Raw genomic sequence first — 24,034 nt, forward strand, 5'->3', positions numbered from 1 at the left:
TACAAGATAAAGTAAAAAAAAAAATCAGTAGCCCTAATATATTCAGAGGACAAAGAGGCTGAGAAAGAAATCAGAGAAACATCACTCTTTACAATAGCCACAAACAACATAAAGTATCTTGGGGTAATGCTTACCAAACAAGTGAAAGACCTTTATAATAAGAACTCTGTGGCTCTAAAGAAAGAAATTAAAGAAGATACCAGAAAATGGAAAGATCTCCCATGTTCTTGGATAGGTAAGATAAATATAGTAAAAATGGTAATCTTGCCAAAAGCAATCTACAGATTCAATGCAATCCCCATTAAAATCCCACCACAATTCTTCACTGACTTTGAAAGGATAATAATCAACTTTATATGGAAAAACAAAAGACCCAGGATAGCCAAAATAACCCTGTACAATAAAAGAACTTCAGGAGGCATCACCATCCCTGACTTTAAGCTCTACTACAGAGCTATAGTGCTGAAAACAGCCTGGTATTGGCACAAAAATAGACAGGTAAACCAATGGAATCGAATTGAAAGTCCTGATATAACCCCACACACCTATGAACACCTGATTTTTGACAAAACAGCTAAAAGTATACAATGGAGTGAGGACAGCATCTTCAACAAATGGTTCTGGCACAACTGGATGAGGGTGTGTAGAAGACTGCAGATAGACCCATGTCTGTCGCCATGCACAAAACTCAAATCCAAATGGATCACAGACCTCAACATCAATCCAGCCACACTGAACCTCTTAGAAGTAGGAGGTACCCTTGAACAAATTGGTATAGGAGACCTCTTTCTGAACATTACTCCAGGAGCACAGACACTGAGATCAACAATTAATAAATGGGATCTCCTCAAACATAGAAGCTTCTGTAAGGCAAAGGAAACAGTGGACAAGACCAAACGGCAGCCCACAGACTGGGGAAAGATTTTCACAATTCCTACATCTAAGTCACCTTTTAGGGAGTCTATTACTCTCACATCACAAAAATGGAGATGAGTCTATAATACCTGAAGCTTTTGGGAACATTCAGGTACACCCAGACCACAGCACCCTCATGCTTGCTAGAAAAACACAACCCAATGCCCACCCAAGATCTACTGTATTAGAAACTTGGAGGAGGACCCCACCCCCAGGCATACTGAAGCTGGGCAGGGATTTTTAGTAGCCCAGGGACCTTCAAATCCCCTCTTGCAATGTTGGGACAGTTGTTCCAAGTCCTTAAAATAGAAGTACAAATCTTAACCGCCTACATGTTCATTTTTACATCTTTCCTTTTAAAGTGAGTCAGAAAATAGCCAAAAGGAAAAACTTTAGCAAGTTTGCATGTTGAAAATCTCCAAATGCAGGTGAACATTTCTTTACAGGATTTCAGAAAGGGATTAAGGCTTGACATTCTCAGCCTCAGGGGAGGAAAGTTCGGGGTTAGTTCTGTGTTCCTTGGTTCCTAATCTTGCTTCTTCCATCATAATTGCAACTATTTTCTTCTTACCTTTTGTTCCACTAATGAAGTTTTAGCGGTGATACAAAATCTTGGCCCTACTGCAAGGTGATTTAGTATGGATGTCCATTACAGAATCATATCCAAGAGAAAACAACCATATTAACAATAATTAACAGGCATAACAATTAGGCAGTTTACAAAGATTTTTTAACACATACATCTTGAACAAATGCTACTGGAAGGTATGGCAAGCTTTCTTTCTGGAACATTAACTCTTGCGATAACAGCATGTTGCAAGACAAGTCACAGACAGTGACTTTTACACATTCTTTACTAGCCTATCATTGTCAAGCTTGCATAATACTTCACCTGGAATACCAATATGCTGAATGTCCAATATTCTGCTACATCACAAAGCTCCCTCCAGAGTTGAGATGTTACAGGAGGTAGCTTTAAATATTAAGGAAAATAAATGGAAAGCACTACACCTGTGTTAAAAATCTAGACACCATTGGCCTTCAATTATAATTCACAAATGGTTTTTACCCCTTTTAAGGTAACTGTCTTTAAAATGAAAACAGGATTTGAAGGAGTAATAAAAACATAACATGAAATGGAAATGTGTCCGTACATCCATAACAAGAAATTCTAACTAGTCCATCACCAATGGTAGTTTCTAAACAGTTCTCAAGGCACAAACTGACCTTGGAGAAACTTCTCAGGTAGGCTAATTTGAAACACATGCCACTCACCACAGCTCTCAGGTTCATGTTATCTTCTTTCAGTCCCATGTTTGTTGTAATAGTTCTCAAGTATCCACAAAGAGATGTGATGCAATGAATTTACATCATTCTTGTTAACTAGTGTAATGACTTTGTATTAAAAAACTTACCAACATTGAGGTTCTTAAAACTATGGTACTAAAATAGAAAATTCATTTATTGCCCTTATTAAGTGACTGCTTTTAAACAGCACAGAAAGTTGAAATTATGCCTTTTCAAGTTTTTGGTGTATGTGTGTGTGTGTGTGTGTGTGTGTGTGTGTGTGTGTGTGTGTGTGTGTGTTGTCTTTAGATAATGTTAAATGAGAAGCCTTTCCCAGTTTCCCTATGTGGTATTCCAGTTCGAAGCCCAAGGGAACACAAAAAAGACTCAGAAAACTATCTAGAAAACAAACAGAAATAAAATTGAAGCCAAGAGGAAAAGCTGAGCCCTAGAGCTCTCAGTGCTGAACACAGACTACCTCAATGCCACTGTCCTGGCACAAACCTGTGCCAGATTGTTTTTTAAAATCCCAGCTTTGGTCCCATGTCCCTTGACATTCATGCAGTTTATCAGTGAAACCTGTCATCTACACAGATTATGACTACCAAAGTTGAGTGACCAAAATGTTTGCATCTGATTCTCTTGGAATGTCATCTTGAAACAATGCCACCAGGCCATGATACAAAGCCACACAGGAGTGGAAAGAATCGAAGGTCCTGACTCCAAACCCCAGCTTCCAGCTGATAACCAGATGAAGGTATTGATCATCTATGGAAAGAGGTTCTCCTGGTCACCATCAACACAGTTCAAATGGGACAACTGTTCACAATGAGCTGGACCCTAACTGCATAGGGATGAGCCAGATTAATGACTGACACTTTAAGCCATTGTACTTGGGGACTGATAATAAACAGAACTACTTTGCCAGCCAGGTGATTTTTTGAAACATTTTTTAGGTTTTCTCAGTGACACATGCTGCCAGAGTAGCTGTTCTCAGACCTTTTGTCTTTCTCTCTTCCTGTGTTTTACATCTCTTCTGCTTTCTTACCCTTTAAGGATTTCTCTCAACATGAAGAAAATAAATCGTTTTTTCAAACAATTTGTCAACCCAACAAGATATATTGTTTTTTTTCTTGATTGGGACTATTCCATTTCCATAGGGAGTTGTTTTTAGCCTATGCCAACTTCACAATGAACCAGGCTCAGAAGAAATGAAATTACCTTACTCGAGTCAGATGCCTGAATAGTTTTGCTTAGCAAAAGATAGAATCACTGTCACTCAAAGATGAGAGCAGTATCTATGTCACTTCACCAGGCTCTTCTAGATCCTAGGGTTTATGTGTGATCTGTTCATTGCATATGCATTGCCGATCAACAAAACTGGAAGACTGTCTTAGTATAGCAACAACTTAAATGGTAGAGACAAAGCCTCTTAATTACCTAACAATGTGGGCTCAATATTGCACTCTGTCATTTTTCTAGCTAGTAAATTTTCTAGCTATAAAAAAATTTACAAGAGGAAAAAGAAAGACGGGAGAAGAAGGTGGTATTTGATTCATTCTCAGCTACTAACATTTATTGTTGCAGAAACAGCCAGCATTTCCCTGTAAGCCTTTTGAAGTCATATTCTGGGCAGGTAGTGATCCATGTGTAATCCCAACACATAGGAGGCAGAGACAAGAGAACCCACAGAAAGCTGGCTGACTGGACCAGAAGAATGAGCAAGCTCTAGATTCAAGTTAGAGACTCTGCCTTAGTGTCCAAAGAGGAGAGTAATCATGGAAGACATTCAGCATCAACTTCAGGCCCCCATGTACACACACATGCATCAGAAACATACCTATACACGTATGAAACTGCATATACACTTGCATGTATATCATATATACATGTGATACATGTGCCCCCAAATGGCTGAATTACAAGGATATTCTTTGTAAAGTGAATGGCTACTGAAATGTGTCACTTACTTTGAGTGTCTTCAGATGTTTATTTCAGTATGGAAGTCTTACCACCATAGGCAACTTATCTAACTCTGTAACATACATCTGCTCATCTGTAGAACTCTAGGACTGACCAGTTACTGTGGTGCTCTCACCCCTACAACCATTTTAAATTTCTTGCAATATGTTAACACACCTTTTTTGGGTATCATGATTCTTCGAAGCCTCTTCCAAACATAGGTGATTATCCCTCCAAACTGGGCAAGGTTTCAAAGTTTAAATCATAAATTTCAAACGGAAAAACATTACAAGAAAAGGGGAAGAATGCCAATGTCTTTGAGCATCTACCGTGTGATAGATATCTCTATTAACCTTTATAACTATCCTGGATACTACCTATACAGTACTATTTACAAAGCCAGAAAATGTGGCGAGAGTGAAACTTCATTGGTATTACTTGCAAGAGACTAAAAGATGGAAATGTGGACGATATGAGCATTAAGTTTACCAGAATCATTAGATCAAGGGTCCATATTGGGCTTGGGGTTCAAGTGTGCCAATCGCGCTTTTCTAATAAAGTTTTATTGGGACAGCCATATTAATTGTCTAGGACTCTTTTCACATAACAGAGGAAGAATGTGTAGGTGTTCCTCATCTTGTCCTTCATAGGAAAACAAAAACAAAAGCCAAAGAAACACCTTGCAGATCCTAGAAGAACCATATGCTTAGAACTTGTCCGCCTATCCCACCCCTCCGGCGGCAGTCTTTCCTGCTGAAAGCTTCATATTGAGTCATCTGAATCTGATTGCTCCTGACTTTAGTCAAGCTCATTGTTTCCTTTTCTATCACCACTAACAAAATATTCAGTATTTGCGGCAAGTTGGAGCAGGCTTTTTCCCCTCTGACCCTTTCCAAATAGCACCAGATTTTCTCATCATATACCCCATGCATAATACTAGATTATCTCAAAGGAGGAACTAGTTTCACATTTCAGAAGAAAAGCACTTCATTAAGGTCAGGTGGGTACTTAACAGAGTTTTAAAGCCAAAACTATTTCTACAAAGAAGCAAACGAACTTTAGACAAAATGCAATCTTTTTATAAGTTGGAGGTTATCTGCATGTATATGCAGATATACATGTGTGTATAAATATATGTGTATACATTATAGTCCACACACTCAAACTGTAAAATTCTGTGACATTTAGTATATCAGAGTTGTGCCATTGTTAAAAAGGCATAACAGTCATTCTGTTTTCTTGTCAATTCTCCCAGCACTAGGTAGATATTCACTATATAGATATTCTCTATATAAAAATTATATACTTTTTTGATGTCACAAAATGAAACTATTCATTTCTTACTATCATGTGGATATTTCACATTTAATTTATTCAGTTGTTTAACAGTAGTGATAGTAAAAATAATGTTGCTATAAATATCCAAGAACAGGTTTTTTTTTTATAAGAATTGTTTTCCATTGTTATTGGTTATCCTGCAATGATGCTTTCAATATCTCATCATCTTTGTGTCTACATTACATGCATTATCTTTTTTGTTTGTTTTGTTTTTCAAGACAGAATTTCTCTGTATGGATCAACAAAGTCTGTCAACATCATTTGGGGCAGGGCCTAGGCCCTACTCCATGTATCTAGGCTGAGAGAGTATCCCTCCATAGGGAATGGGCTCCCAAAGTCCTTTTGGTACTAGAGTTTTTCAAACACTTCCTCTGCTTCTAATAAAAAGATAATGAATTTATTATATCAATTCTCTTTTCCAAAAATTCAAAAAAATGATTTTTTAAAAAATTTACTAAAGGGCTTGTAACTTTATAATAGGCATGAAACAGTAGTGTTGTAGATGTTTGTGGATACATCAGTCTAATGGTATCTAGCAAAATTAATTTGAAAACTAAAAAAATGCAACTACATGAAATTTTTTCTGGAAAAAAATTTGTTGATGATACGTTTTTATAAGAAAAAAAGGGAAGCACAATAAATTAACAAACTATGATTATCATCGCTTTTACATACACACAAAAATACACAATGAACTTGTTAAAGGTCTCGGTAATGACTGACATCTTCTACTCCAAACGTTTTACTAAAATAGAGGTTTGAGTTTTAAAAAACGTTGTTGCATTATCTTACACAAAACATAAGCTACATGTGTTGAGTAAGTTGTGCTCAAAACATAAAACATCAAGCTTTAGCACATCACCAAGCATCTTTTTCAGACACAAGCTGAGAGCTGTAATGCCTAGGAAAATAAATGCCCACTTTATAGCTTGATTGTGCTCTGTGTATGAAACACAATGCCTTCTGCTTTAATCCGCTCCAATATTGGCCCATAAATCTCCTTTGTAAATGGCCCCATTAGACCTTTGGCTTCAATTTCACCTAAAAAGAAGAAAAACAACAATTTCAATTTAAATGTGATGTTAAAGGTCCAATTCCATGTCAACAGTCCAACACCAGGGCCAAATGGCATTGTATTCCAGAGCAAAGCTATTCAATCTATATGTTACTAAAATTTGAAATCCTTTACAGATCATCCCAAGTTAGATCCTGAGAGGCTAAATAACAAGGAGGGCTCAAGGGGCACACACGATCTCTCTGGGAATGGAAAATAGAATAGATTTTGTGAGTGGGTGGAGATGGGAACAGGAAGGAACAGGTAGGAAGGGGTGGGGAGGGAGAAATGACTGGGAGGCGGGTGGGTGGGCATTTGGGAGACAATGTGGAAAACTGACACAGTGGGAGCTCCCTGGAATGAAATCTATGGTGGTAACCCTCCTAGTTATGGAGGATGTGGAGCCTGAACCAGTCTTATTCTCTAACCCAGCAAGGCTTCCAGTGGAGGAACTGGGACACAAGCCCAGCCACAAAACCTTTCACCTACAATTCATTCTGATGAAGGATGTGCTGAGGTAAAGGTAGCAGAGATCTTGTGAGAGTGGCCAGTCAACAACTGGTTTAATTTGAGGCCCACACTATGAGAGGGAGCCCATGCCCAACACTGCCTGGGTGACCAAGAACCACAAGCTGGGTATCCCAGAGACTAGGATAGAACAAAACAAAACTGGCAAAAAAAAAAAATTTATATATATATATATATATATATATATATATATATATATATATATCAATGGAATGGTTCCTAATGATATTGTGCTATAATCATAAATTGGTGCCTAGCTCAATTGTCTCAAAGAGGCTTCACCCAGCAACTGATGGGAACAGACACAAAGACCCACAGCCAAACACAAGGCAGAGCTTGAAGAACCCTGAAGGGAGAGGGGAGGGAAGGGATTTTAGGAGCCAGAAGAGTTAAGGCCATGATCAGAATGCAGAATCAATTAGGAAGGGCTCATAGGGGCTCACAGAGACTGAAGTGACAATCCGGGAGCCTGCATGGCTTGATGCTAGGTCCTCTGCATTTATGTTATAGACGTGTAGCTTCCTATTCTTTTGGGATCCTAACAGTGGAAACAGGGTAGTTCCTGACTCCATGCCTACTTGGGACACCCTTTTTCTCTTCCTAGGTTGCCTCATCCAGCCTTGATATGAGGGTTTGTGTCTAGTCATACTGCACCTTGCTATTCTGTGTTGGGTTGATATCCCTGGAAGGGCTGCTCCTTTCTGAAATGAAAAGGAGGAATGGATCTGGGAAGGAGGGAAGATAGGGGATGGGGTGACTGGAAGGAGTAGGGGTAGGGGAAGCTACAGTCAGGATGTATTGTATGAGAGAAGAATAAAGGAAAAAATAGAAAAGTTGGGCATCATGGATTGCAACTTTGCTAGTGGTGCAAAAACATTACACAATTTTTCTAAGAATTTGGGCTTTCTACAAGCTAGTGATATGCTTTATGGCAGTGTGCCACAGTGCTGGGAAGTGACAGGGAGTCACAGATAACAATCAACCAGAAGTCTTCTAAGGGAAGCAGCTGATACTCTACAGGGCCCTGCTTTACTGAACTATCCTTTTCAGTCTTCCAGTTCTATTTAATATATCTTCCCTTAGCATGTCTTTAAACTTACAATAACTATTCACAATGAAAATACCACTGTAAGTCAAGGAACACATCTGAAATATTTGTTCAGTGTAAGTAGAATGTTGATATAAGAATTGATACACTACAGTCTATAACCCTGATGATCTACATATGAATCCCCTCTGCTCGCTAAAGTGAGAGCAACTGATCACTAAAAATAAAAATAAAAAGGGAGGATCTTAAGAGCAAAGGGGTTGAGGACACTATCATAAAAGCCTGAATGTCCACTGTCAGTATATGAGGAGATCTTGGCCCACAAGTGTTAAGCTACATCAATTCCATCATTCTGAGGTTCTGTGATTGAGGTGGATAAAAATTCGGATTCATGCCAGGGCTTATGCTCATCCCTCACCATAATGTGGTTTCCCTCCAGGTATCCTCTAAGATCACTCATTTTCAATAAAGCAAAGTAGTTGCTGTCCAGGTACTGGTTGACTTGAAGGTAAAGAGAAAACAGACTCAGGAAGAAAATGTAACTTACCATCAAGTAACATTTTGGCTGCCATGGCTGTCGGTAACCCAACAGTTTTAGCCATTGCAGAAAAACCATTGAAGTCTCCATAAACCACAAGATCGATGACTTTATTTTCTAAATGTCCAGAAGGATGTCTGATACCAAAGCTGTCTCTCATCACAATCATATCTTTTTCTTCAGGGCCTTAATATAAATGCAAACATTCTAAACCATCATCATAGCTTAACTATTATTGTATTTTACCTTTCTGCCCTTCTCTCAAGTTTCCCATCCACTTACATATGATCATTGGGTAACTATTTAGAATGTTTTTTGATAGGGAATGTTTTTCTGTATGCTGCGAATGTGTTGCTTTCTTTAGTTGATAAAGCTGATTTGCCCAATGGCTCAGGCATATTACTCTCACATAGCTCTCACAATTAGATGAACCCATATTTACTAATCTGTGTATCACCACATGGCTGTGGCTTACTGGTAATGTTCTGGGATCTTATTTCTATGGTGACTCCAGCTTCTTTCTCTCCTTATCTTCATTTGGATTTCCTGCCTAGCTATATTCTGCTTGGCCATTGGCCAAAACAACTTTATTCATCAATCAATAAAAGCAACACATTTTTGCAGCATATAGAAGGACACCCCACATCAGCTTTTACCCAAAGATCAGTGAAAACTTCAAAGAAATTAAAACTTGCACCATGTTTCTTTCTCAGTATCAAGTAGTCTGGTTGGTGCTTTGATATTTACCTAATACATTAAATATAAAACTCTTTTGTTCCTTTGTTCCTTCCTGTAGTTCCAGAATTCATTTCATAGCAATTTTTCTATTATTGCCTCAGACCAGTGCCCTTTCCCTCCTCTCAAATGCCTCCCTTCCTATTGCATGGCTGCTGCTCTCGAAATCAGTCTTTGGGGAAACTGTCTTGTGATCTTCTTCAGCAATGAAAACCCATGACCTACCATAGGAGAGTTTTGAGACCAAGTGCTTAGAGAACGCATCCACTATGGACTCTGCCTGAGGGACTTGCTCATCCCCTAGTAAACCCAACCTGAAAAGCACAAGTGTTGCTGTTAGTTCACAACCTATGTATATTCTTCTCTTAGGAGTCAACTCACAAGTTATAAAATTCACCTAAGCCAAGAAATGATAATAACGGGAAAGCTTTAGCTTCAGGGATCTCCTTGGCTTCCCTGAGACATTGCTTCAAAGAGCAGACCAGAGAGGATGTATTGCAAGTTCATGTTTTATGACATTCTAAGAGCTAATTTACAGATTAGTTTTCTCACATTAATGAATATTATACTATAGCCACATAATAAATATTCTTCAGTTACTAAGGAAATACTCAGAGAAATCCCACTTTGTCCAAGAAATAGAATGAGAAAATGTTTCCAAATAAACATTTTCTAGGTCATAATTACCATCAAGTTTCTTCACTTAGCTACTTTTTTTTTAAGCACAATATATTATAATCTCTCTAAGGCCAACTAATGAGCATTAATTAACTAACAAACAGCTAATTAATCAAATTCAAATACTAAGTCATGAATCATTGGTCCAATGTGTTTTGATCTAAAGCAAAAGATGGATACTTACCATTCAGTAGCCTCAAGTTGGGTACTGTCCCCTCCCAGCTTTGTGAAGACAGCTTCCTTAAGTTTCTCACATGAAGAAGAGCGGGAAATCCCAACTAGGTCACACAGGAGCTGTTTCTGATTGGGAAAAGAAACATGGAAAGTCTAAGTCCCTAAGTAGTAAAACATGACTTATCAGAGAAATCAAGTCTATCAAGACATCAGATATCACCTGAGCCTCAAAGTGTGTTAGTAAAAAACTGAAGTAGAAAATTAAAACATAAATTATACATGTGTATTAATAAATACATATGTATGTCTATACATCACAAATGCATGGGATTCCAGAACAACGTTTAACAATAAAAACTAAATGCTAAAAAGGGGAAATACTAAAACGCTTCCTGGTCATGTGTCTTCCTCATCACTTTTTCACCCATACTCCCTCCCATACACACATCCCTCACATGTCTCGTAGCAATCAATCTGTAGCAGGTTAAAGTACAAGAGACTTGCTGCTGTGGTTGCCAGTGGCAACCAGAGTTCTTTTGTAGCTTCAATAGATGAGAAAGACCTCACAGGGAATCAAATTTCAAAAGAACACTTAAAAGAGTACCCATAGATTTTTCTTCTTTCTAAATAAAACTTTTTCCAGGGTCCTGGAAGGAAGCTAGGCTCTATATCAGAAATCAACCAATTGGTTACCAGACCCAGGGTGGCTCACTCCTTGCTTTTAGGAAACAGAAGTTTACTGGAGTTGTACCCAACTATGTGCATAGGCATTGTCTATGGCAGTCCTAAAGTGCTCTGCAGAGAATGCTTGGCCCAAAAAGTCTAAAATGTTTATAATCTGATGTTCAACCCGTCACTTGTGTTCTACACAATAACTAACAGCATCCTGGGAGAGCCCAACAGAACCTCTAGCAGTTAAATACCAGCCACTAGTGGAGCTCTACTTAACACTCAGCAACAAGTCCTAAATTCCCATCTAACTTTGAGACACCAGGATTTGGGGATGACACCGAAATGCCTAAAACTAAGTAATAAACTTATTACTCATGATCAGTGAGAGGACTGGTAAGATTTACACAAACATCCTCCCAAATGTCACACTCAATGGGTCCAAATGACAATTGGAAAATTCCAGAGTATAAAACAAAGAGTGAACACATCTCCTTCCTGGGCTCAGGTACAAGAGCCCGTGGCATGCGTGCAAGAGCAGGCCAGGCACATTAACCCATCAACTTCCCCATCCTCCCCAAGTACAGAAGTGGAGGAGATGTTCCAAGGACTCATCATTGTACATCAGCTACTAAAGGAACACTCTGGAATTATTCTGAGTTCTGTACAAAGCCGAGCTCACACTGGACCACCTCAGAAGGTGTGTGCAACAGACAGCACAGAATTCTAGAGATACTCACCCAGGTAAGAGGGTTGGCCTCAGGTTGAAGAGCAGGATATGCTTCTCTGTTGATGAGACCCAGCTTTACAAATCCATTCAGAGCTTTGGAATAGCCCTAAGGCAAGAATTAATGAGCAGCAAATGAATATTATCCCTTTAAAGACAAATGAATTTTTAGATTTTTTTTTGAAGCAGGATCTACCTTTACAACTAATTAAAGAGGGTTTTATCTTTATAATTTATTTGAAAATAATCTTCATTGCTGATCAGGAGTCAATGTTAACTGTGTCATAATTCAGCTAGTTTACATAGAAGACTCTGTAAATGGGTCCTTTTTCATTTTCTCAGTGCTGTGTTGTATGGTGTGTTCTGGCAGCATAAGGATTAGTTTCCTGGTGAATTATATAAAATGCAGTTTAACAGAATAGTATTTAACAGGACAGTTAGATTTTAATCTTTCTTTTGTATGATGCTTTGTTTTCTTTTTAAGTGCTAAGGATCACATCCAGGGCCCGTGTACTCTAGGAAAACACTCTATCAGCTTAGCTTCTGTCTTGTTTTGCTTTCTTGTGATGGAAGGGTCAATGGTCCATCCTCCCCAAAGGCAGAGAATGCATCCTACAGTGAAGATCTAGGTATGTGTAGAATATGGGGCAGGATGCCATGCTAAGACTCTGTTGTTACCTGGTTCTCATTTTGAACATACACTTACAACATCTCGAGTGTGATCAATTGAAGTCCCTATTTTGTGGTTAAGAAAGCATTTTAGATTTGCTTTCAGGAAGTCCATCTAACTCTGTCACTTCCCCTAGCCTTAGTTCATATGTTTCAAATAATGCTAACCTCGTCGTAAACTCTGGAGACATAGAGGACATGAACCTCAAAAAATAGATCACAGCTAACAAGACAAATTTTATATGTTTAGCTCTTAGAGGAAGGGGTCAATTTGTCACTCACAGTGGATTTGAACCTAACAGACCATAACAGGAAGCTGGAACCAACTTGGTACTACAGGAACCTGAGACCAATGTAATCTTACAAGACAAAGAAATTCAGTGCTCAAGTCCAGCTATACCTAAATCTGGCCTCCTACCTGCTCCCAATCCTGGTCATTAAATTCACTATTTTGAATTGGGTTTCCTAAAACTTCACTAAAATGATTTTTTATTTAACCAGTAGACTATGTTGGAGACAGAATGTCATAGCTGCACAGTGGACAGATGATGGGAGATGTCATTCTGTATATGTTTCTCATACTGGTTAATAATAAAGCACTGTTGGCCAATAGGAAAGGAAGATAGGAGGGACTAGGAGACAAGGAGGAAATAGGAAGTAGGAAGGAGGAGTCAAGATGGAGAGTCTGGAGAAAGCAGTATGCCGCCAGCTCCCTGGTAAGAGAAATACATAGATCAGCAGAAATGGGTTAATAATTAAAGGCAGAGCTAGCCGATAAGAAACAAGTAACCGGGCCAACAGTATTGTATCAAATACAGAGTCTCTGTGTATTATTTGGGGCTGGCGGCGTGGTGGCGGGACAAGACCAGCGGCGGCAGGCGGAAAAACAGTACTCATTACAGACAGAGAATAAACAGCAGTTGAGTGAGCAGCCCAAAACAAGACATTTATGCCATTTCATGGAACATTACAGCAGAAAGAGCAGAAAGACTATGCGAGCTGGAGGACTGGGAGAAGGGAAGAGAAATGTCACATTCTAGACAATACACAGACATTGCAATTATGAACTCTCAACAGCTGTGGATGACTATAGTGTAGAAGCATCAGCAACCAAGCAAGGGTGGAGGAGGAACTGAGGGGGCTCAGCCCCACATTGTTTAACAATTTCCAATGGGTAGAGTCAAGAAAAGGGTGAGTTCATTACCTTCAGTTTGTACCAGTGGTAACCCTGCCAGACTCCCTAAGGGATAGCACCAATTCAATGATCAGACAAATAGCCCTGATCAAACCAAACAGGTCATACAACAAAACCTTTGGAAGGGAAAGGGGTAGGTAGGTGGGGAGGGGAAGGGGGTAACAAGAGGTTGTAGGAGAAAGAGTAACTAGAATGCATTGTATAATAGTACGAAATTGTCAACTAACTAACTTAATAATTGGTTTCTCATTTTAATTATTAGAAGAAAAATAAGCATATACACTACTACCAATCTATCAAAACAATAAATTGTTTTAAAATATAGCACTTACCTTATATCTCAGTGTTCCCCTCAACACTGTGTGGGCAGATGGAATCCCATAAATTTCAGCATATCTTGTACTGTCTCTGTTAGGATACCCTTCCAAGTTCAGGCCCGGGAAGTAATCCATGGGTGTGACAGAGTCCAGAAAAGAGACTCCCCCTGTCACATTCACAACCTGAGGAAGATTGAAAAATAGCTGGGACCTACAACAGTTTGTTTCTTCTGGGGTTATCTGCATTAATTATATAAACAAAACTACCAGAGCTTTGAAAAAGTTAATGAAACATGATTGATTCTCAGCATGCTATTAGCCAAGCTGTCCTTGGAATAACTTGCCAGGCTTTCCCCAAAACTTTCAAATCCTAACACATTTTATTTTCTAAACTAAAGTCTTTTTTTCAGTTGACTCTTGTCCCTGGTTAAAATAATATCATGCTGCATTAGGGGTTGTTTTGTTTGCTTTGCCTTTTTGTAAGAAAATAGCCTCAAGAGTGCATTCAATGGCTTGTATGCTCTGATAGCAATGGCAATATTCTTTTCTTTATTCTCACTTCTCTTCTGAATATATCAGGCACTAGACTTACACTTTTCATTCACCCAACTATCATTTATTGAATACTCACTATGTAAGTCCCAGAGATGATATAAATTATAGAGAGAATAAGGAGGACAATTAATAGGATGTAATTTGCATCTTCTGTTCACTCTTTGTTCATTGAGCAAACATTTGCTGAATGTTCAGCCATCACCAGCAACTGCAGAAAACTTGAAGCGCATGTTGTGGGCGGGGGGGGGGGGATGCTGAAGAGGCAGCAGAAGGAAGACCTCCCTTCACAACAGAGACAATGCCAAGACTACAATGAAGCTCAACTACAACTTTCTGCCTGTGAAAAGCTGAGCCCTGATTCCCTAGAGCCCCATACCCCTCCCCAGCACACATTCAAAGTGCAAGGAGGCATTGTTTGGTGTTTAACTAAAGTATTACATTTCCTCTTACAGCTCAAAGTCTGTGGTTGTCCTTGAGATAATGAAAAACATTCTGAAATGATAAAATTAGGGCTGAGACTGCTGTCAAGCTGGACTTCGTCCTGCTGGAAACAATTGAACCGTGTTTGTAAAGCTGCTCAAGCCAAGACTGCAGGAGGCAGTTGCAAGAGTTTGCAGGGATTCTTCACAAAGGAAAATAGGATAAATGCAATGGTGCCCAGAATACATTTGTGGATGAGCTCACCTGTATTGAGGTGTAAGAGAGAAAATGGAAACTAATTTGCACACAGCCAAGGGTCCAGAAGGAAATGATTGAAAGATACACAGGATGGTGCAGTAAGGTCTTTTCAGTTGAAAAGATCACTTGCAGTATACCTTCTAGAATCTCTCAGAGAGAATCCAAAGAATGTGAAGAATGCTTCCCAGTTAATTTGCTCGCAGCCCCTTCTTTAGACCGTATTGAACTTCTTCTAATAGGATTCTAGTTTTTAAAACAGGCTAATAAAGAAGCCACATGCTGGGTCTCTGTACCCATCACACTTCTGTAACCTACAGCAATTCTAAAGTCCTGTTTCTTCCAATGAAGATCAGGACAATTTTTAAGGAAAAACCCTTGCCAGACATTGTCATAAAAGTCTTATAATCCCAGGGTTTGGGGGTTGAAACAGAGAACTGCTAAAAGTTCAAGACCAACCTAGACTATGTACTAACTTAAAATCAATCAGCAAGTTTCATAAAATCAGGTAGTTTAAACTGATTTTTAGAGATTCACTTAGAGAAATTAATGGACCTTATCCCAAATTAACAGTATGGGTATGGAGGAACTAAGAGTTAGATAGATTCCCAAATAGGCAGACAGCTAGGGAGAGGGGCCACAACCAGGTGGTAACGATTTGAACTTCCAAGAGGGCTGGCTTCTTCCTCTCTCCAGGATGCTGGCTTTTTCATCTCCCACCTGACTTGAGACAAAAACATGGAAGCTTAAAACCTGGTGAACTTTCCTCCCTCTACTAATCCCTCTTCTCAAGAAGAGAATGAATTTGGGACTGCCAGGGTCCCACACACACAGACACATCCACTTTGCAGAGGGTTCTTCTCGCTTTGTGCCTAGCTGTGTGTGTTGGTTCCTCGCCACTAATAAAAGCCATTCTTCACTATTGCTTCTGTTTATTGCATTTCAGATTTTTTTCCTGTTGCTATTTATTGCACTTGCGGTTTTACCTGTCTTTTAATTACTTAACTGGCAAAGAAAATGAACCAATCAAACCCCTCCACAGTAACACTTCTCACCATTTCATAAACACCTGGCAATCCCAGTGTCCTGGGTTCAAAAATAAGCCCTGTCTAGTTCAATAGTCTACTACAAATTTCAGTGAAGACATTTCTTAAAATGAATCTATCCATTTTGCAAAGGCAATGTGTTACTCTCTGCTCAGACAATGCTTGTGCCCCAGACCTACCCCCAACAGAAGCACAGCTCATTACATGTTGTGGTTGCAGGATTTTCTTGGGCCAACTCTTCTCCACACACATCACCCAACCAATGAGAATTGCAGGCATACATCTTAGAATAAATACTCAAATATGCAAAAATAAGTGAAGAACCAGCCTGCCTCCATCTTGGGCTTGAAGGCCACCTTATAGTAAAGAAAAACTAGTTTTTTGTTCCTGTTCATGATTAAATCTCTGTTTCTCAATGATTGGGCTATGCCCCACCTGTAACCTTAACTACAAATGTCTCTGTACTGCCTGTTCCAAGAGATGGCCACCAAAAAAGTATAACAATCTTGCAATCCTTTGTTTCAAATGGTTGTTAAACTACCTGTTGTTATGAGCATCTTATGACCACATTGCAGCCATGTCTTTGTTTAAAAAGAATGTGATGACTAACTGGTTATATTTATGCCCTGCTCCTATAATCCTGCCTATTTAGCCCAAAAACTCCCCATTTGGAGACCTTCTGTCTCCAAATGAGCTATAAAAGCTTAGTATTCCTTACATCCAATGCTCACCTTTTGAACCCATTTTTGGGGGATGTAGCCTATGTACAAGACTTTTAAAAAAGATCTTGCTTTAATTAATTTAGCCATGATGATTTGGGTCAATGTTTTTTCTCCTTGAATCTTTGGGATTAATCACTAAACTAATTAAGAAATTAAGCACGGTTAAATGTACAGGCTATTATTTACTTGAGACCTTCAGTCTTTCAGTGTTTTATGTGCTTACTGTTAACCCATGTATAAACAGGCCATGAGTCATGCAGAAGCAGAGTTGAGCCTGCCTGCCTGACCAACTGCCAGTGTACTTTCTACTGTATCACGTGAACATCGTTTTGTTTATTTCTGGAGCAGTATTTCCAAAAGGATATTGACGCAGTACAGGATCAAGTTTCCTGATACAACTGCATCTTCCAACAGGCATACTAGAGTGACCAAGGGCACAGAAAGCAATTAGTAACTCTCGATTTTCTAAAAAGGAGGAGGGGTTCACGTCCACTTGTATGAATTTCCCACTTTTCATAGGAAGCTTGCCACTATCATTGAAGTGACGGAACTAAGAGAAGACTAGTCACTGCCTCCAGACACATGGGAGGCAGTCAGATTTGCTAGGAGTCAGAACAGTACCAGTGACTAGAACTCCCAAGTACACAGCACAATGCACTGCACTGTAATTCACGGGCTCTTTTCTAGTTACTAGAAAATTTTCAGGCTTCAACTTCAAGCAAAAGCAGAGAGGTCTTCATTATTTTTGTTCTGTAAATTCTGTAAGGCCAGCTCTGTGGCTGAGGGTGACAGTGGCAGAGGGGATGGCAGCAGAGGGGACAGGAGGGCAAGAACATTTTTAAGAAGTTTAACAATAAAGACTGGGGAACAGAACTATAGACTTGAATCACTGAAAATCCTTAGATACAGACAATCCAAGTACCCGAGTGTCACACACTCTGATTGAGTTCACACAAAAGAATGGTGAACAAAGAAAGGCTGGAGTGGCTAAGAAACTCTACAAGAGGAAATCTGAACAAGACCTTGAGAAAGTATCATTTTCCCAGAGAAAAGAGAAGCATCGTGTTTTTCTCTTCAAATCTCACAGTGTCAGAAAAATGCAAGAAAGCCCTCCATTTTAAAAAGCAAGTTCAGAATGAAAAGTTGGCGGCACGGGGTGGGCGTGCGTCCAAATTCAACAAATACAACTTCTGCTGCCATAAGTGACTTACTGCTTTTCCTGTGCTCTCAGGAGTACTGAGCTCTTTCCAAGCTAGTACTTGCCAAAGACTCAGGGAATGCCAATAAGTTGGCTGTCAGGTAGATCACACAACAAGAAGATTGCAAAGTGTCATACAGTGCTGGCGCACGCCTTTGATCCCAGCACTCAGGAGGCAGAGGCAGGTGGGTCTCTGTGAGCTGGAGGCCAGCCTGGTCTACAAAGCAAATTCCAGGACAGCTAGGGCTATTACACAGATAAACCCTGTCTCAAATAAATAAATAATGGATGGATGGATGGAAAGAAGAGAGAGGGAGGGAGGGAAGGAAGGAAGAAAAGAAGGAGGGAGGGAAGGAAGGAAGGAAGGTACAATGTGGCTATTATCATCCTTCTTTCAGACAAGCAACTAGTGACAAGGCTAGCGCACAAAGCCAGGCTTCTTATGTTGATGCCTTGCTTGTCCCTGAAGGTATATGCCACTGACAGACTCTTTAATTCTTGCCTTTCTCATAATTTATATGACCTCCTGAATGGAAACACCATGATCAATGGGAGCAGACGTTTTTCCAGCTTTTACATATTATTCTATACCACACATGAGCCAGACAGATTTCGAAAGGTGAACAGGGCTGCTGACACACAAAGGGAGACAGAATGAGGCTGTAAAGGAAGTGTGATTGGTAGGATACTAGGCTAAGATTCTGGCCTACACCTTCCTGAGTCACGGGACCTCAAGACAAGTGCTCCATCACACAGCAGAGCCTGATGCCTGGTGGACTTGCCTGGCCTCTGGAGACACTAAAGATGCCAGTATGTGCACCAGAACCAGGCAATGCCTTTCTCATCCTAAAGCAACCCCCTAAAACACCTTGCTCACTAGTAATGCTTGACACATCTGTGGTCCTATGATTTACTAAATCATTTGTTCTCTGGTTCAGATGCTTGTTAAGAATCACTAGGTGAGCTCAGAAAATTCTCTATAGCAAACTAAAATCTTCAAGAATGAAGTTTAGGAATCCATACTTTCCAAACTTTTATTATGATTCATTCAATGTAAAGCAGCCACATCTGTGAGTCATGCTGATATCTCAGGCATAAGTGACCAAGGCTGATAGAAACACTCTTCTTGTTTTGTAGGAAATCCTGTCAAATACAAACTACTTGATTGCTAACGACACTCACCCTAGTGCATGAACTCCTTCTCCCTAGCTAATAGTAATTTTACAACCCCTAAAGAATCTTTCCTCATTCCACTCTCCCTAAATATTATGTGAAAAGGGAATTTTCAAATGATCTTACCACACCCCCACAAAAATGTCTCAGGTGTTCATTATGCTAATCACACTGACATAATCCTTGCAAAAATAAATGTGTTACATTTTATACCATTTCTGCATACTTCAACCTATAATTTAAAACTTTAAGAAAAATATCTTTAGTCCTGAAAAATATTTAGATTCACAAATAAAGTGAAAATATATACTATGAATATTAGGGAAAAAATGCTTTTAATATAAATCCGAATGCATTCCTTATTCTGAGGGCCAAAACTGCAGCAAGGTAAGTGAGATCCCTAGTATACGTGATTCACAGAAGTCCTGATACACTGTCTTCCCAAATGCGAGGCCCTCCTTACACTTAGAAGCACATACACAAAGATGGTCAGCTATAATGCCGACGCCCCCTGCGCCCCTTGAATTCTCTGACTGCAGCTGTGTTGTGTGTCTTACTCGAGCCTGCCTTCCCCCTTACAACCACGCTCTGTCATGAGTGACAGCTCTCCTTCCTAGCTGCTGCATTCCACTCCTTCAGGGACCAGCAAATCCTCTTCAGTTACACTCCACTTCCCAGCCTCAATCTCTTCACACACTAGGCAATTAATCTCTTGTCTGTAGTTCTGTGTCAAATTATATCTTTGGAAATTGTTCCTTGGATTGTAGTTATTTAATACAGTTTCTAACTCCCCTAACACAAAAAAGGAATCTGATAGAAGAAATGGCTTTGGAGGAGTTAAGAACATGCATTGGACCGGACGCAGACCCACCTGAATATGAGTCTCAATTAGAAGGCCTGGGCAGTCTAAGGGACCTCTGACAGTGGAACCAGGATGTATCCCTGGTGCACAAAAGGACTTTGGGAGCACATTCCCCATGGAGGGATACTCCCTTAACCTAGAGGCAGGATGAAGGGCCTAGTCCCTACTCCAAATGACTTGACAGATTTTGTTGATCCCTCCTGGAAGGCATCATCCTCCCTGTGGAGTGGGAGGGGGATGAGATGGGAGGGTGGTTGGGGGGCATGGGAGAGAGGGAAAGAGGGAGGGAGGCAGGGAGGGAGAGGGAACTGGAATCAATATGTAAACTAACAAAAAAATTTAAAAAAAAAATAAAAAATAAAAAAAACATGACTCAGCTAGTAAGGGCACTGGCTACGCAGTGTGAGAATCTGGGTTTGAACCTATGGAGTAGGAGAGAATGAGCTCCCATGGGTTATTCTGAACCTCTAGATGTGCATCGTACCTTTGTACGTGCACATGCACACATACACGCACAGTAAATAAATTAATGTAAAAACAATGGTAAGAGTGTTATATTAGTTGGAATTAGGGTTGAGTCTCAGATGGTGGCCTTAGCCATCCTCTCCTTGCCTAGATCTCATTATGTTGAAATAGTGAAAACGATGCTAGTACTGTTAGATAGCACATGGGGAGGAAATACCAGCTTCATTCTCTGATGCTCCAAACCTCCCGTGCAGAGGGGCACTTTGCAGCCACGGATTCTCCGAAATGGATACTGTCAGTCAGTTAGTGTAACAGTCTCTGGTGCCTATTTCAAAGCCTAACTTAGCTCCTGTCATACTGAAATTATTTGAAAGATAACCAGCATTTGTATATGGAGGTAAGATAAGAAACACATTTTCAGAAGCAGCCAAGAAGGAGGAATGAGCGCAGGATTGGTTGAAAAATCAAGGTGACCTCATTAAATGGAAAAGGCAACCATACACTGGGAGATAGCAGAGGAGACAGGGGATCAGGTAGCGTAGCTGCTATTGGACAACACTGCTATTGGGGGGAGGGTTCAGAGTCCCTCCAGCCATCACTGCAGGTGTCTGTCTCTATGGTTCCCACGATGGTCCCTTACCTTTCCATTGAGCAGGTAGCTAGCTGGCTGCGTTATGTTCATCAAGACACCCACTGGACTCCAGCTGAATTTGTATCTCAAGGGATTGTCTGAATACTCAGGGGCTGGAAGGCCACCGCAGTAGGAAACGTAAGACTCAATCTACGAATAAGGAAAAATGAGGAAGGACCAACACTATTAAGAACAAATATTATGTAATTTGCTAATCAGAGTTAATGATGTAAATCTGGTGAATGTGCTGTCTTTACTTCAGTTTCGAAGTAATTGAGGCTTTCAAATGTAAATCCTCAAAGTCAAATACTTATTAACACAGAGCTACACACACACACATATATATGAAAAAATATATGAATTATACACACATATACATACATATATGTCCAGTAGAGATGATGGCTAAAATTTTATTCACTTAAAAATTCCACTGTTAGAACTGGAGAGACAGGTTATTGGTGAGAAGGTCTGCTGCTCTTGCAGAGGACCAAGCTTGGTTTCCAGCACCGACACTGGTCAGCTTACAACTTCCTGTAACTCTTCTGACCTCTGAGGGCATCACATATATGTGTATACATACATACAAATATATATATATATATATATATGCATAAATGAACGTGAGACAAGTCTTTAAAAATAAATAAATTAAAATTAAACTATGAATTCACTTTTTCTTGTGTGTATATATACATGTGTGTATATATATATATACACTATATATGTATGCTTTTGAATATAATGACATATGTATAAATATATATTATATATGTGCTAAAAAATTAAAGCACTTAATTTGAGTGTCAATATCTACATATACAATAATTCTTTGCTATTTGTAAATGCTTCATTCTTCAACAGACTGATAAAGATTTTTTTCTCACTTTTAAAGGTAAAACAAAAAAAAACTATCTCAAAGGCAAAACTTGTTATTATGCAAAGACATTACAGTAGCATCTATTTCTCTAACACTCAGTTACTAAGACTCAAGTTGTTTACTCTGCAAAGATATCTATAGACAACACAGTTCTATGGTTCCTAGTCAAAGGATGAGCTGTAATACAGCAAATGGCTAATGAGAAATAAAGGAAGATTCCCATCTCGATCTTTAATACTTTCCTAAGTGGAATTCAGAACCTGGGCTTACCGTGGCTCCCAGCTCTTTGGCCTTATCAATTGTTTCCATTGCCAACATGTGATCAAGACCAGGATCTAATCCCAATTCACCAATGACTGTAATGCCAGCATCATCCACACTGCCACGGGTGGAAAAGAAGAAAATGAAAAGTCAGACATGAAAAGAGAAACGAGGCCCTGGAGACACCTTCCTGGAAATGGAGACTCACCTCTTCTCCAGTTCTTTCATGGCTGGTGTGATGTAGCTCGCAGTGACCATGTTGACTTTGTTTGAGATGCATGCTTTGGCCACGACAGGATGCAACACATAAGGCAACAAGCTTAAAAGAGAGGGAGAAGGGTTTCAGAAGCTTTGTTTCCCAACCCTCCCTCCCTTCCAGGATGCTTGAATTATACTACAACTCAGTCCTAAGAAAATGCCTAACAATGCTGGGCAATGGTGGTGCATGCCTTTAATCACAAAACTCAGGAAGCAGAGGCAACAAACAGATCTTTGTGAGTTCCAGCCCAGTCTGGTCTGCCAAGCTAGTTCCAGGGCAGTCAGGGCTACACAAGGAAACTCTATCTAGAAAAACAAAAACAAACAATTCTCTCAACAATGACCAAGGTCTTCTGAACTACAGAACCATTCACCCCACAATGATCTTCACTAACAATTTCAATATTTTTCTTTTCAGCTTTTTATATCCATTCATTATGTGTACATATGTTTGCACGAACCATAAACAAATCACACATATCTCATGATCCAGGCATTTTATCTCTAGTTTTCTAACACTGAGAGTATGCATACACCTGACAAAAGACAAATACTAAGTGTACAGCAACATGTTCATAACACCCCTCCCCCCCAAAAAAAACAACTAAATTCCATCAAAGTCACAATAGTACTAATGGTATATTCACACAGTAGGGCAGACACAGCCAGTTCTCATAATCACAGTATCAAATGGATAAAGACTGTCACAAATAAGGACATACTAAGTGATTATTTTATACAAATTTTAAAAGCATGTAAAAAACTAATCTAGATATTAGAAGAATAGGGTTTACTCTATGGCATTGAGCCAACAATTTTTTTAAAAAAGTTAAACGTTAATAAGAGGACTTGTGGGATATTACCAGTATTGTTCTTTAATATGATTAGTGGTTATGTATTAGCATTGCAGATGTTTATTGAGCAACATATTTGGTTTTTTAATTTGTGTATGTATGTGTGAGAGAGACAGAGGGGGCGGGGAGAATTAGCCCAAGCTGGCTTCAAACTTTCAATCCTTAGCTTCAAACAAGCAAACAAGTTCTGGGAACATAGGAATGTACCATCACACTCAGCCATTGTTATACTTTCTGCATTTTCATTCTTATGTTCTTCAGTTAAATGCTTATGAGAAAGACAGACGAAAGAAGGGAAAGAGAGAGAATAAGAGAAGATAAAAGCAGTAAAGTATACACAGAACTTTGTCTTGCCAAATACCTGATAACAAGATCCTGCGATGCCACCAAGGACTGCAGTTTTTCTTCTTGCTTACCGATGGTCACACTAACAGGATTAATATTGTATTTCTTGCTTAACTGTTGCATTTGGTTCATCATGTCAGAGCCTATTTCAAGAAGACAGATATCTATTTTTCAGATTTCTTCCCACTAGAAACATTTTCATATCTCCATAAAACAGCTTTTCAAAATTTAGAGATAAAAATCAGCTAAAATGAGATTCAACATGCAATGAAAAC

The 24,034-nt window shown here is 39.4% G+C and overlaps 1 protein-coding gene across 1 annotated transcript in view; it reads right to left on the bottom strand.

Annotated features, from left to right (window-relative positions):
* Nucleotides 1–6,366: 6,366 nt before the first annotated feature.
* Aass (aminoadipate-semialdehyde synthase) overlaps nt 6,367–24,034 on the bottom strand; it is a 58,276-nt gene continuing 40,608 nt past the window's right edge. Inside the window, exons 15-24 of the mRNA XM_051175756.1 lie at nt 23,776–23,902; nt 22,511–22,621; nt 22,312–22,420; nt 21,171–21,311; nt 13,850–14,017; nt 11,667–11,762; nt 10,268–10,383; nt 9,631–9,719; nt 8,680–8,856; nt 6,367–6,543 (exon numbers count right to left, since the gene is read on the bottom strand). Coding sequence (XP_051031713.1) covers nt 6,425–6,543; nt 8,680–8,856; nt 9,631–9,719; nt 10,268–10,383; nt 11,667–11,762; nt 13,850–14,017; nt 21,171–21,311; nt 22,312–22,420; nt 22,511–22,621; nt 23,776–23,902 — 1,253 coding nt within the window. The 3' untranslated portion in view covers nt 6,367–6,424. The remainder of the gene's footprint in view (nt 6,544–8,679; nt 8,857–9,630; nt 9,720–10,267; nt 10,384–11,666; nt 11,763–13,849; nt 14,018–21,170; nt 21,312–22,311; nt 22,421–22,510; nt 22,622–23,775; nt 23,903–24,034) is intronic.

This window comes from Phodopus roborovskii, unplaced genomic scaffold (genome assembly GCF_943737965.1).
Source record: "Phodopus roborovskii unplaced genomic scaffold, PHOROB, whole genome shotgun sequence".
In the NCBI taxonomy this organism is placed as follows: domain Eukaryota; kingdom Metazoa; phylum Chordata; class Mammalia; order Rodentia; family Cricetidae; genus Phodopus; species Phodopus roborovskii.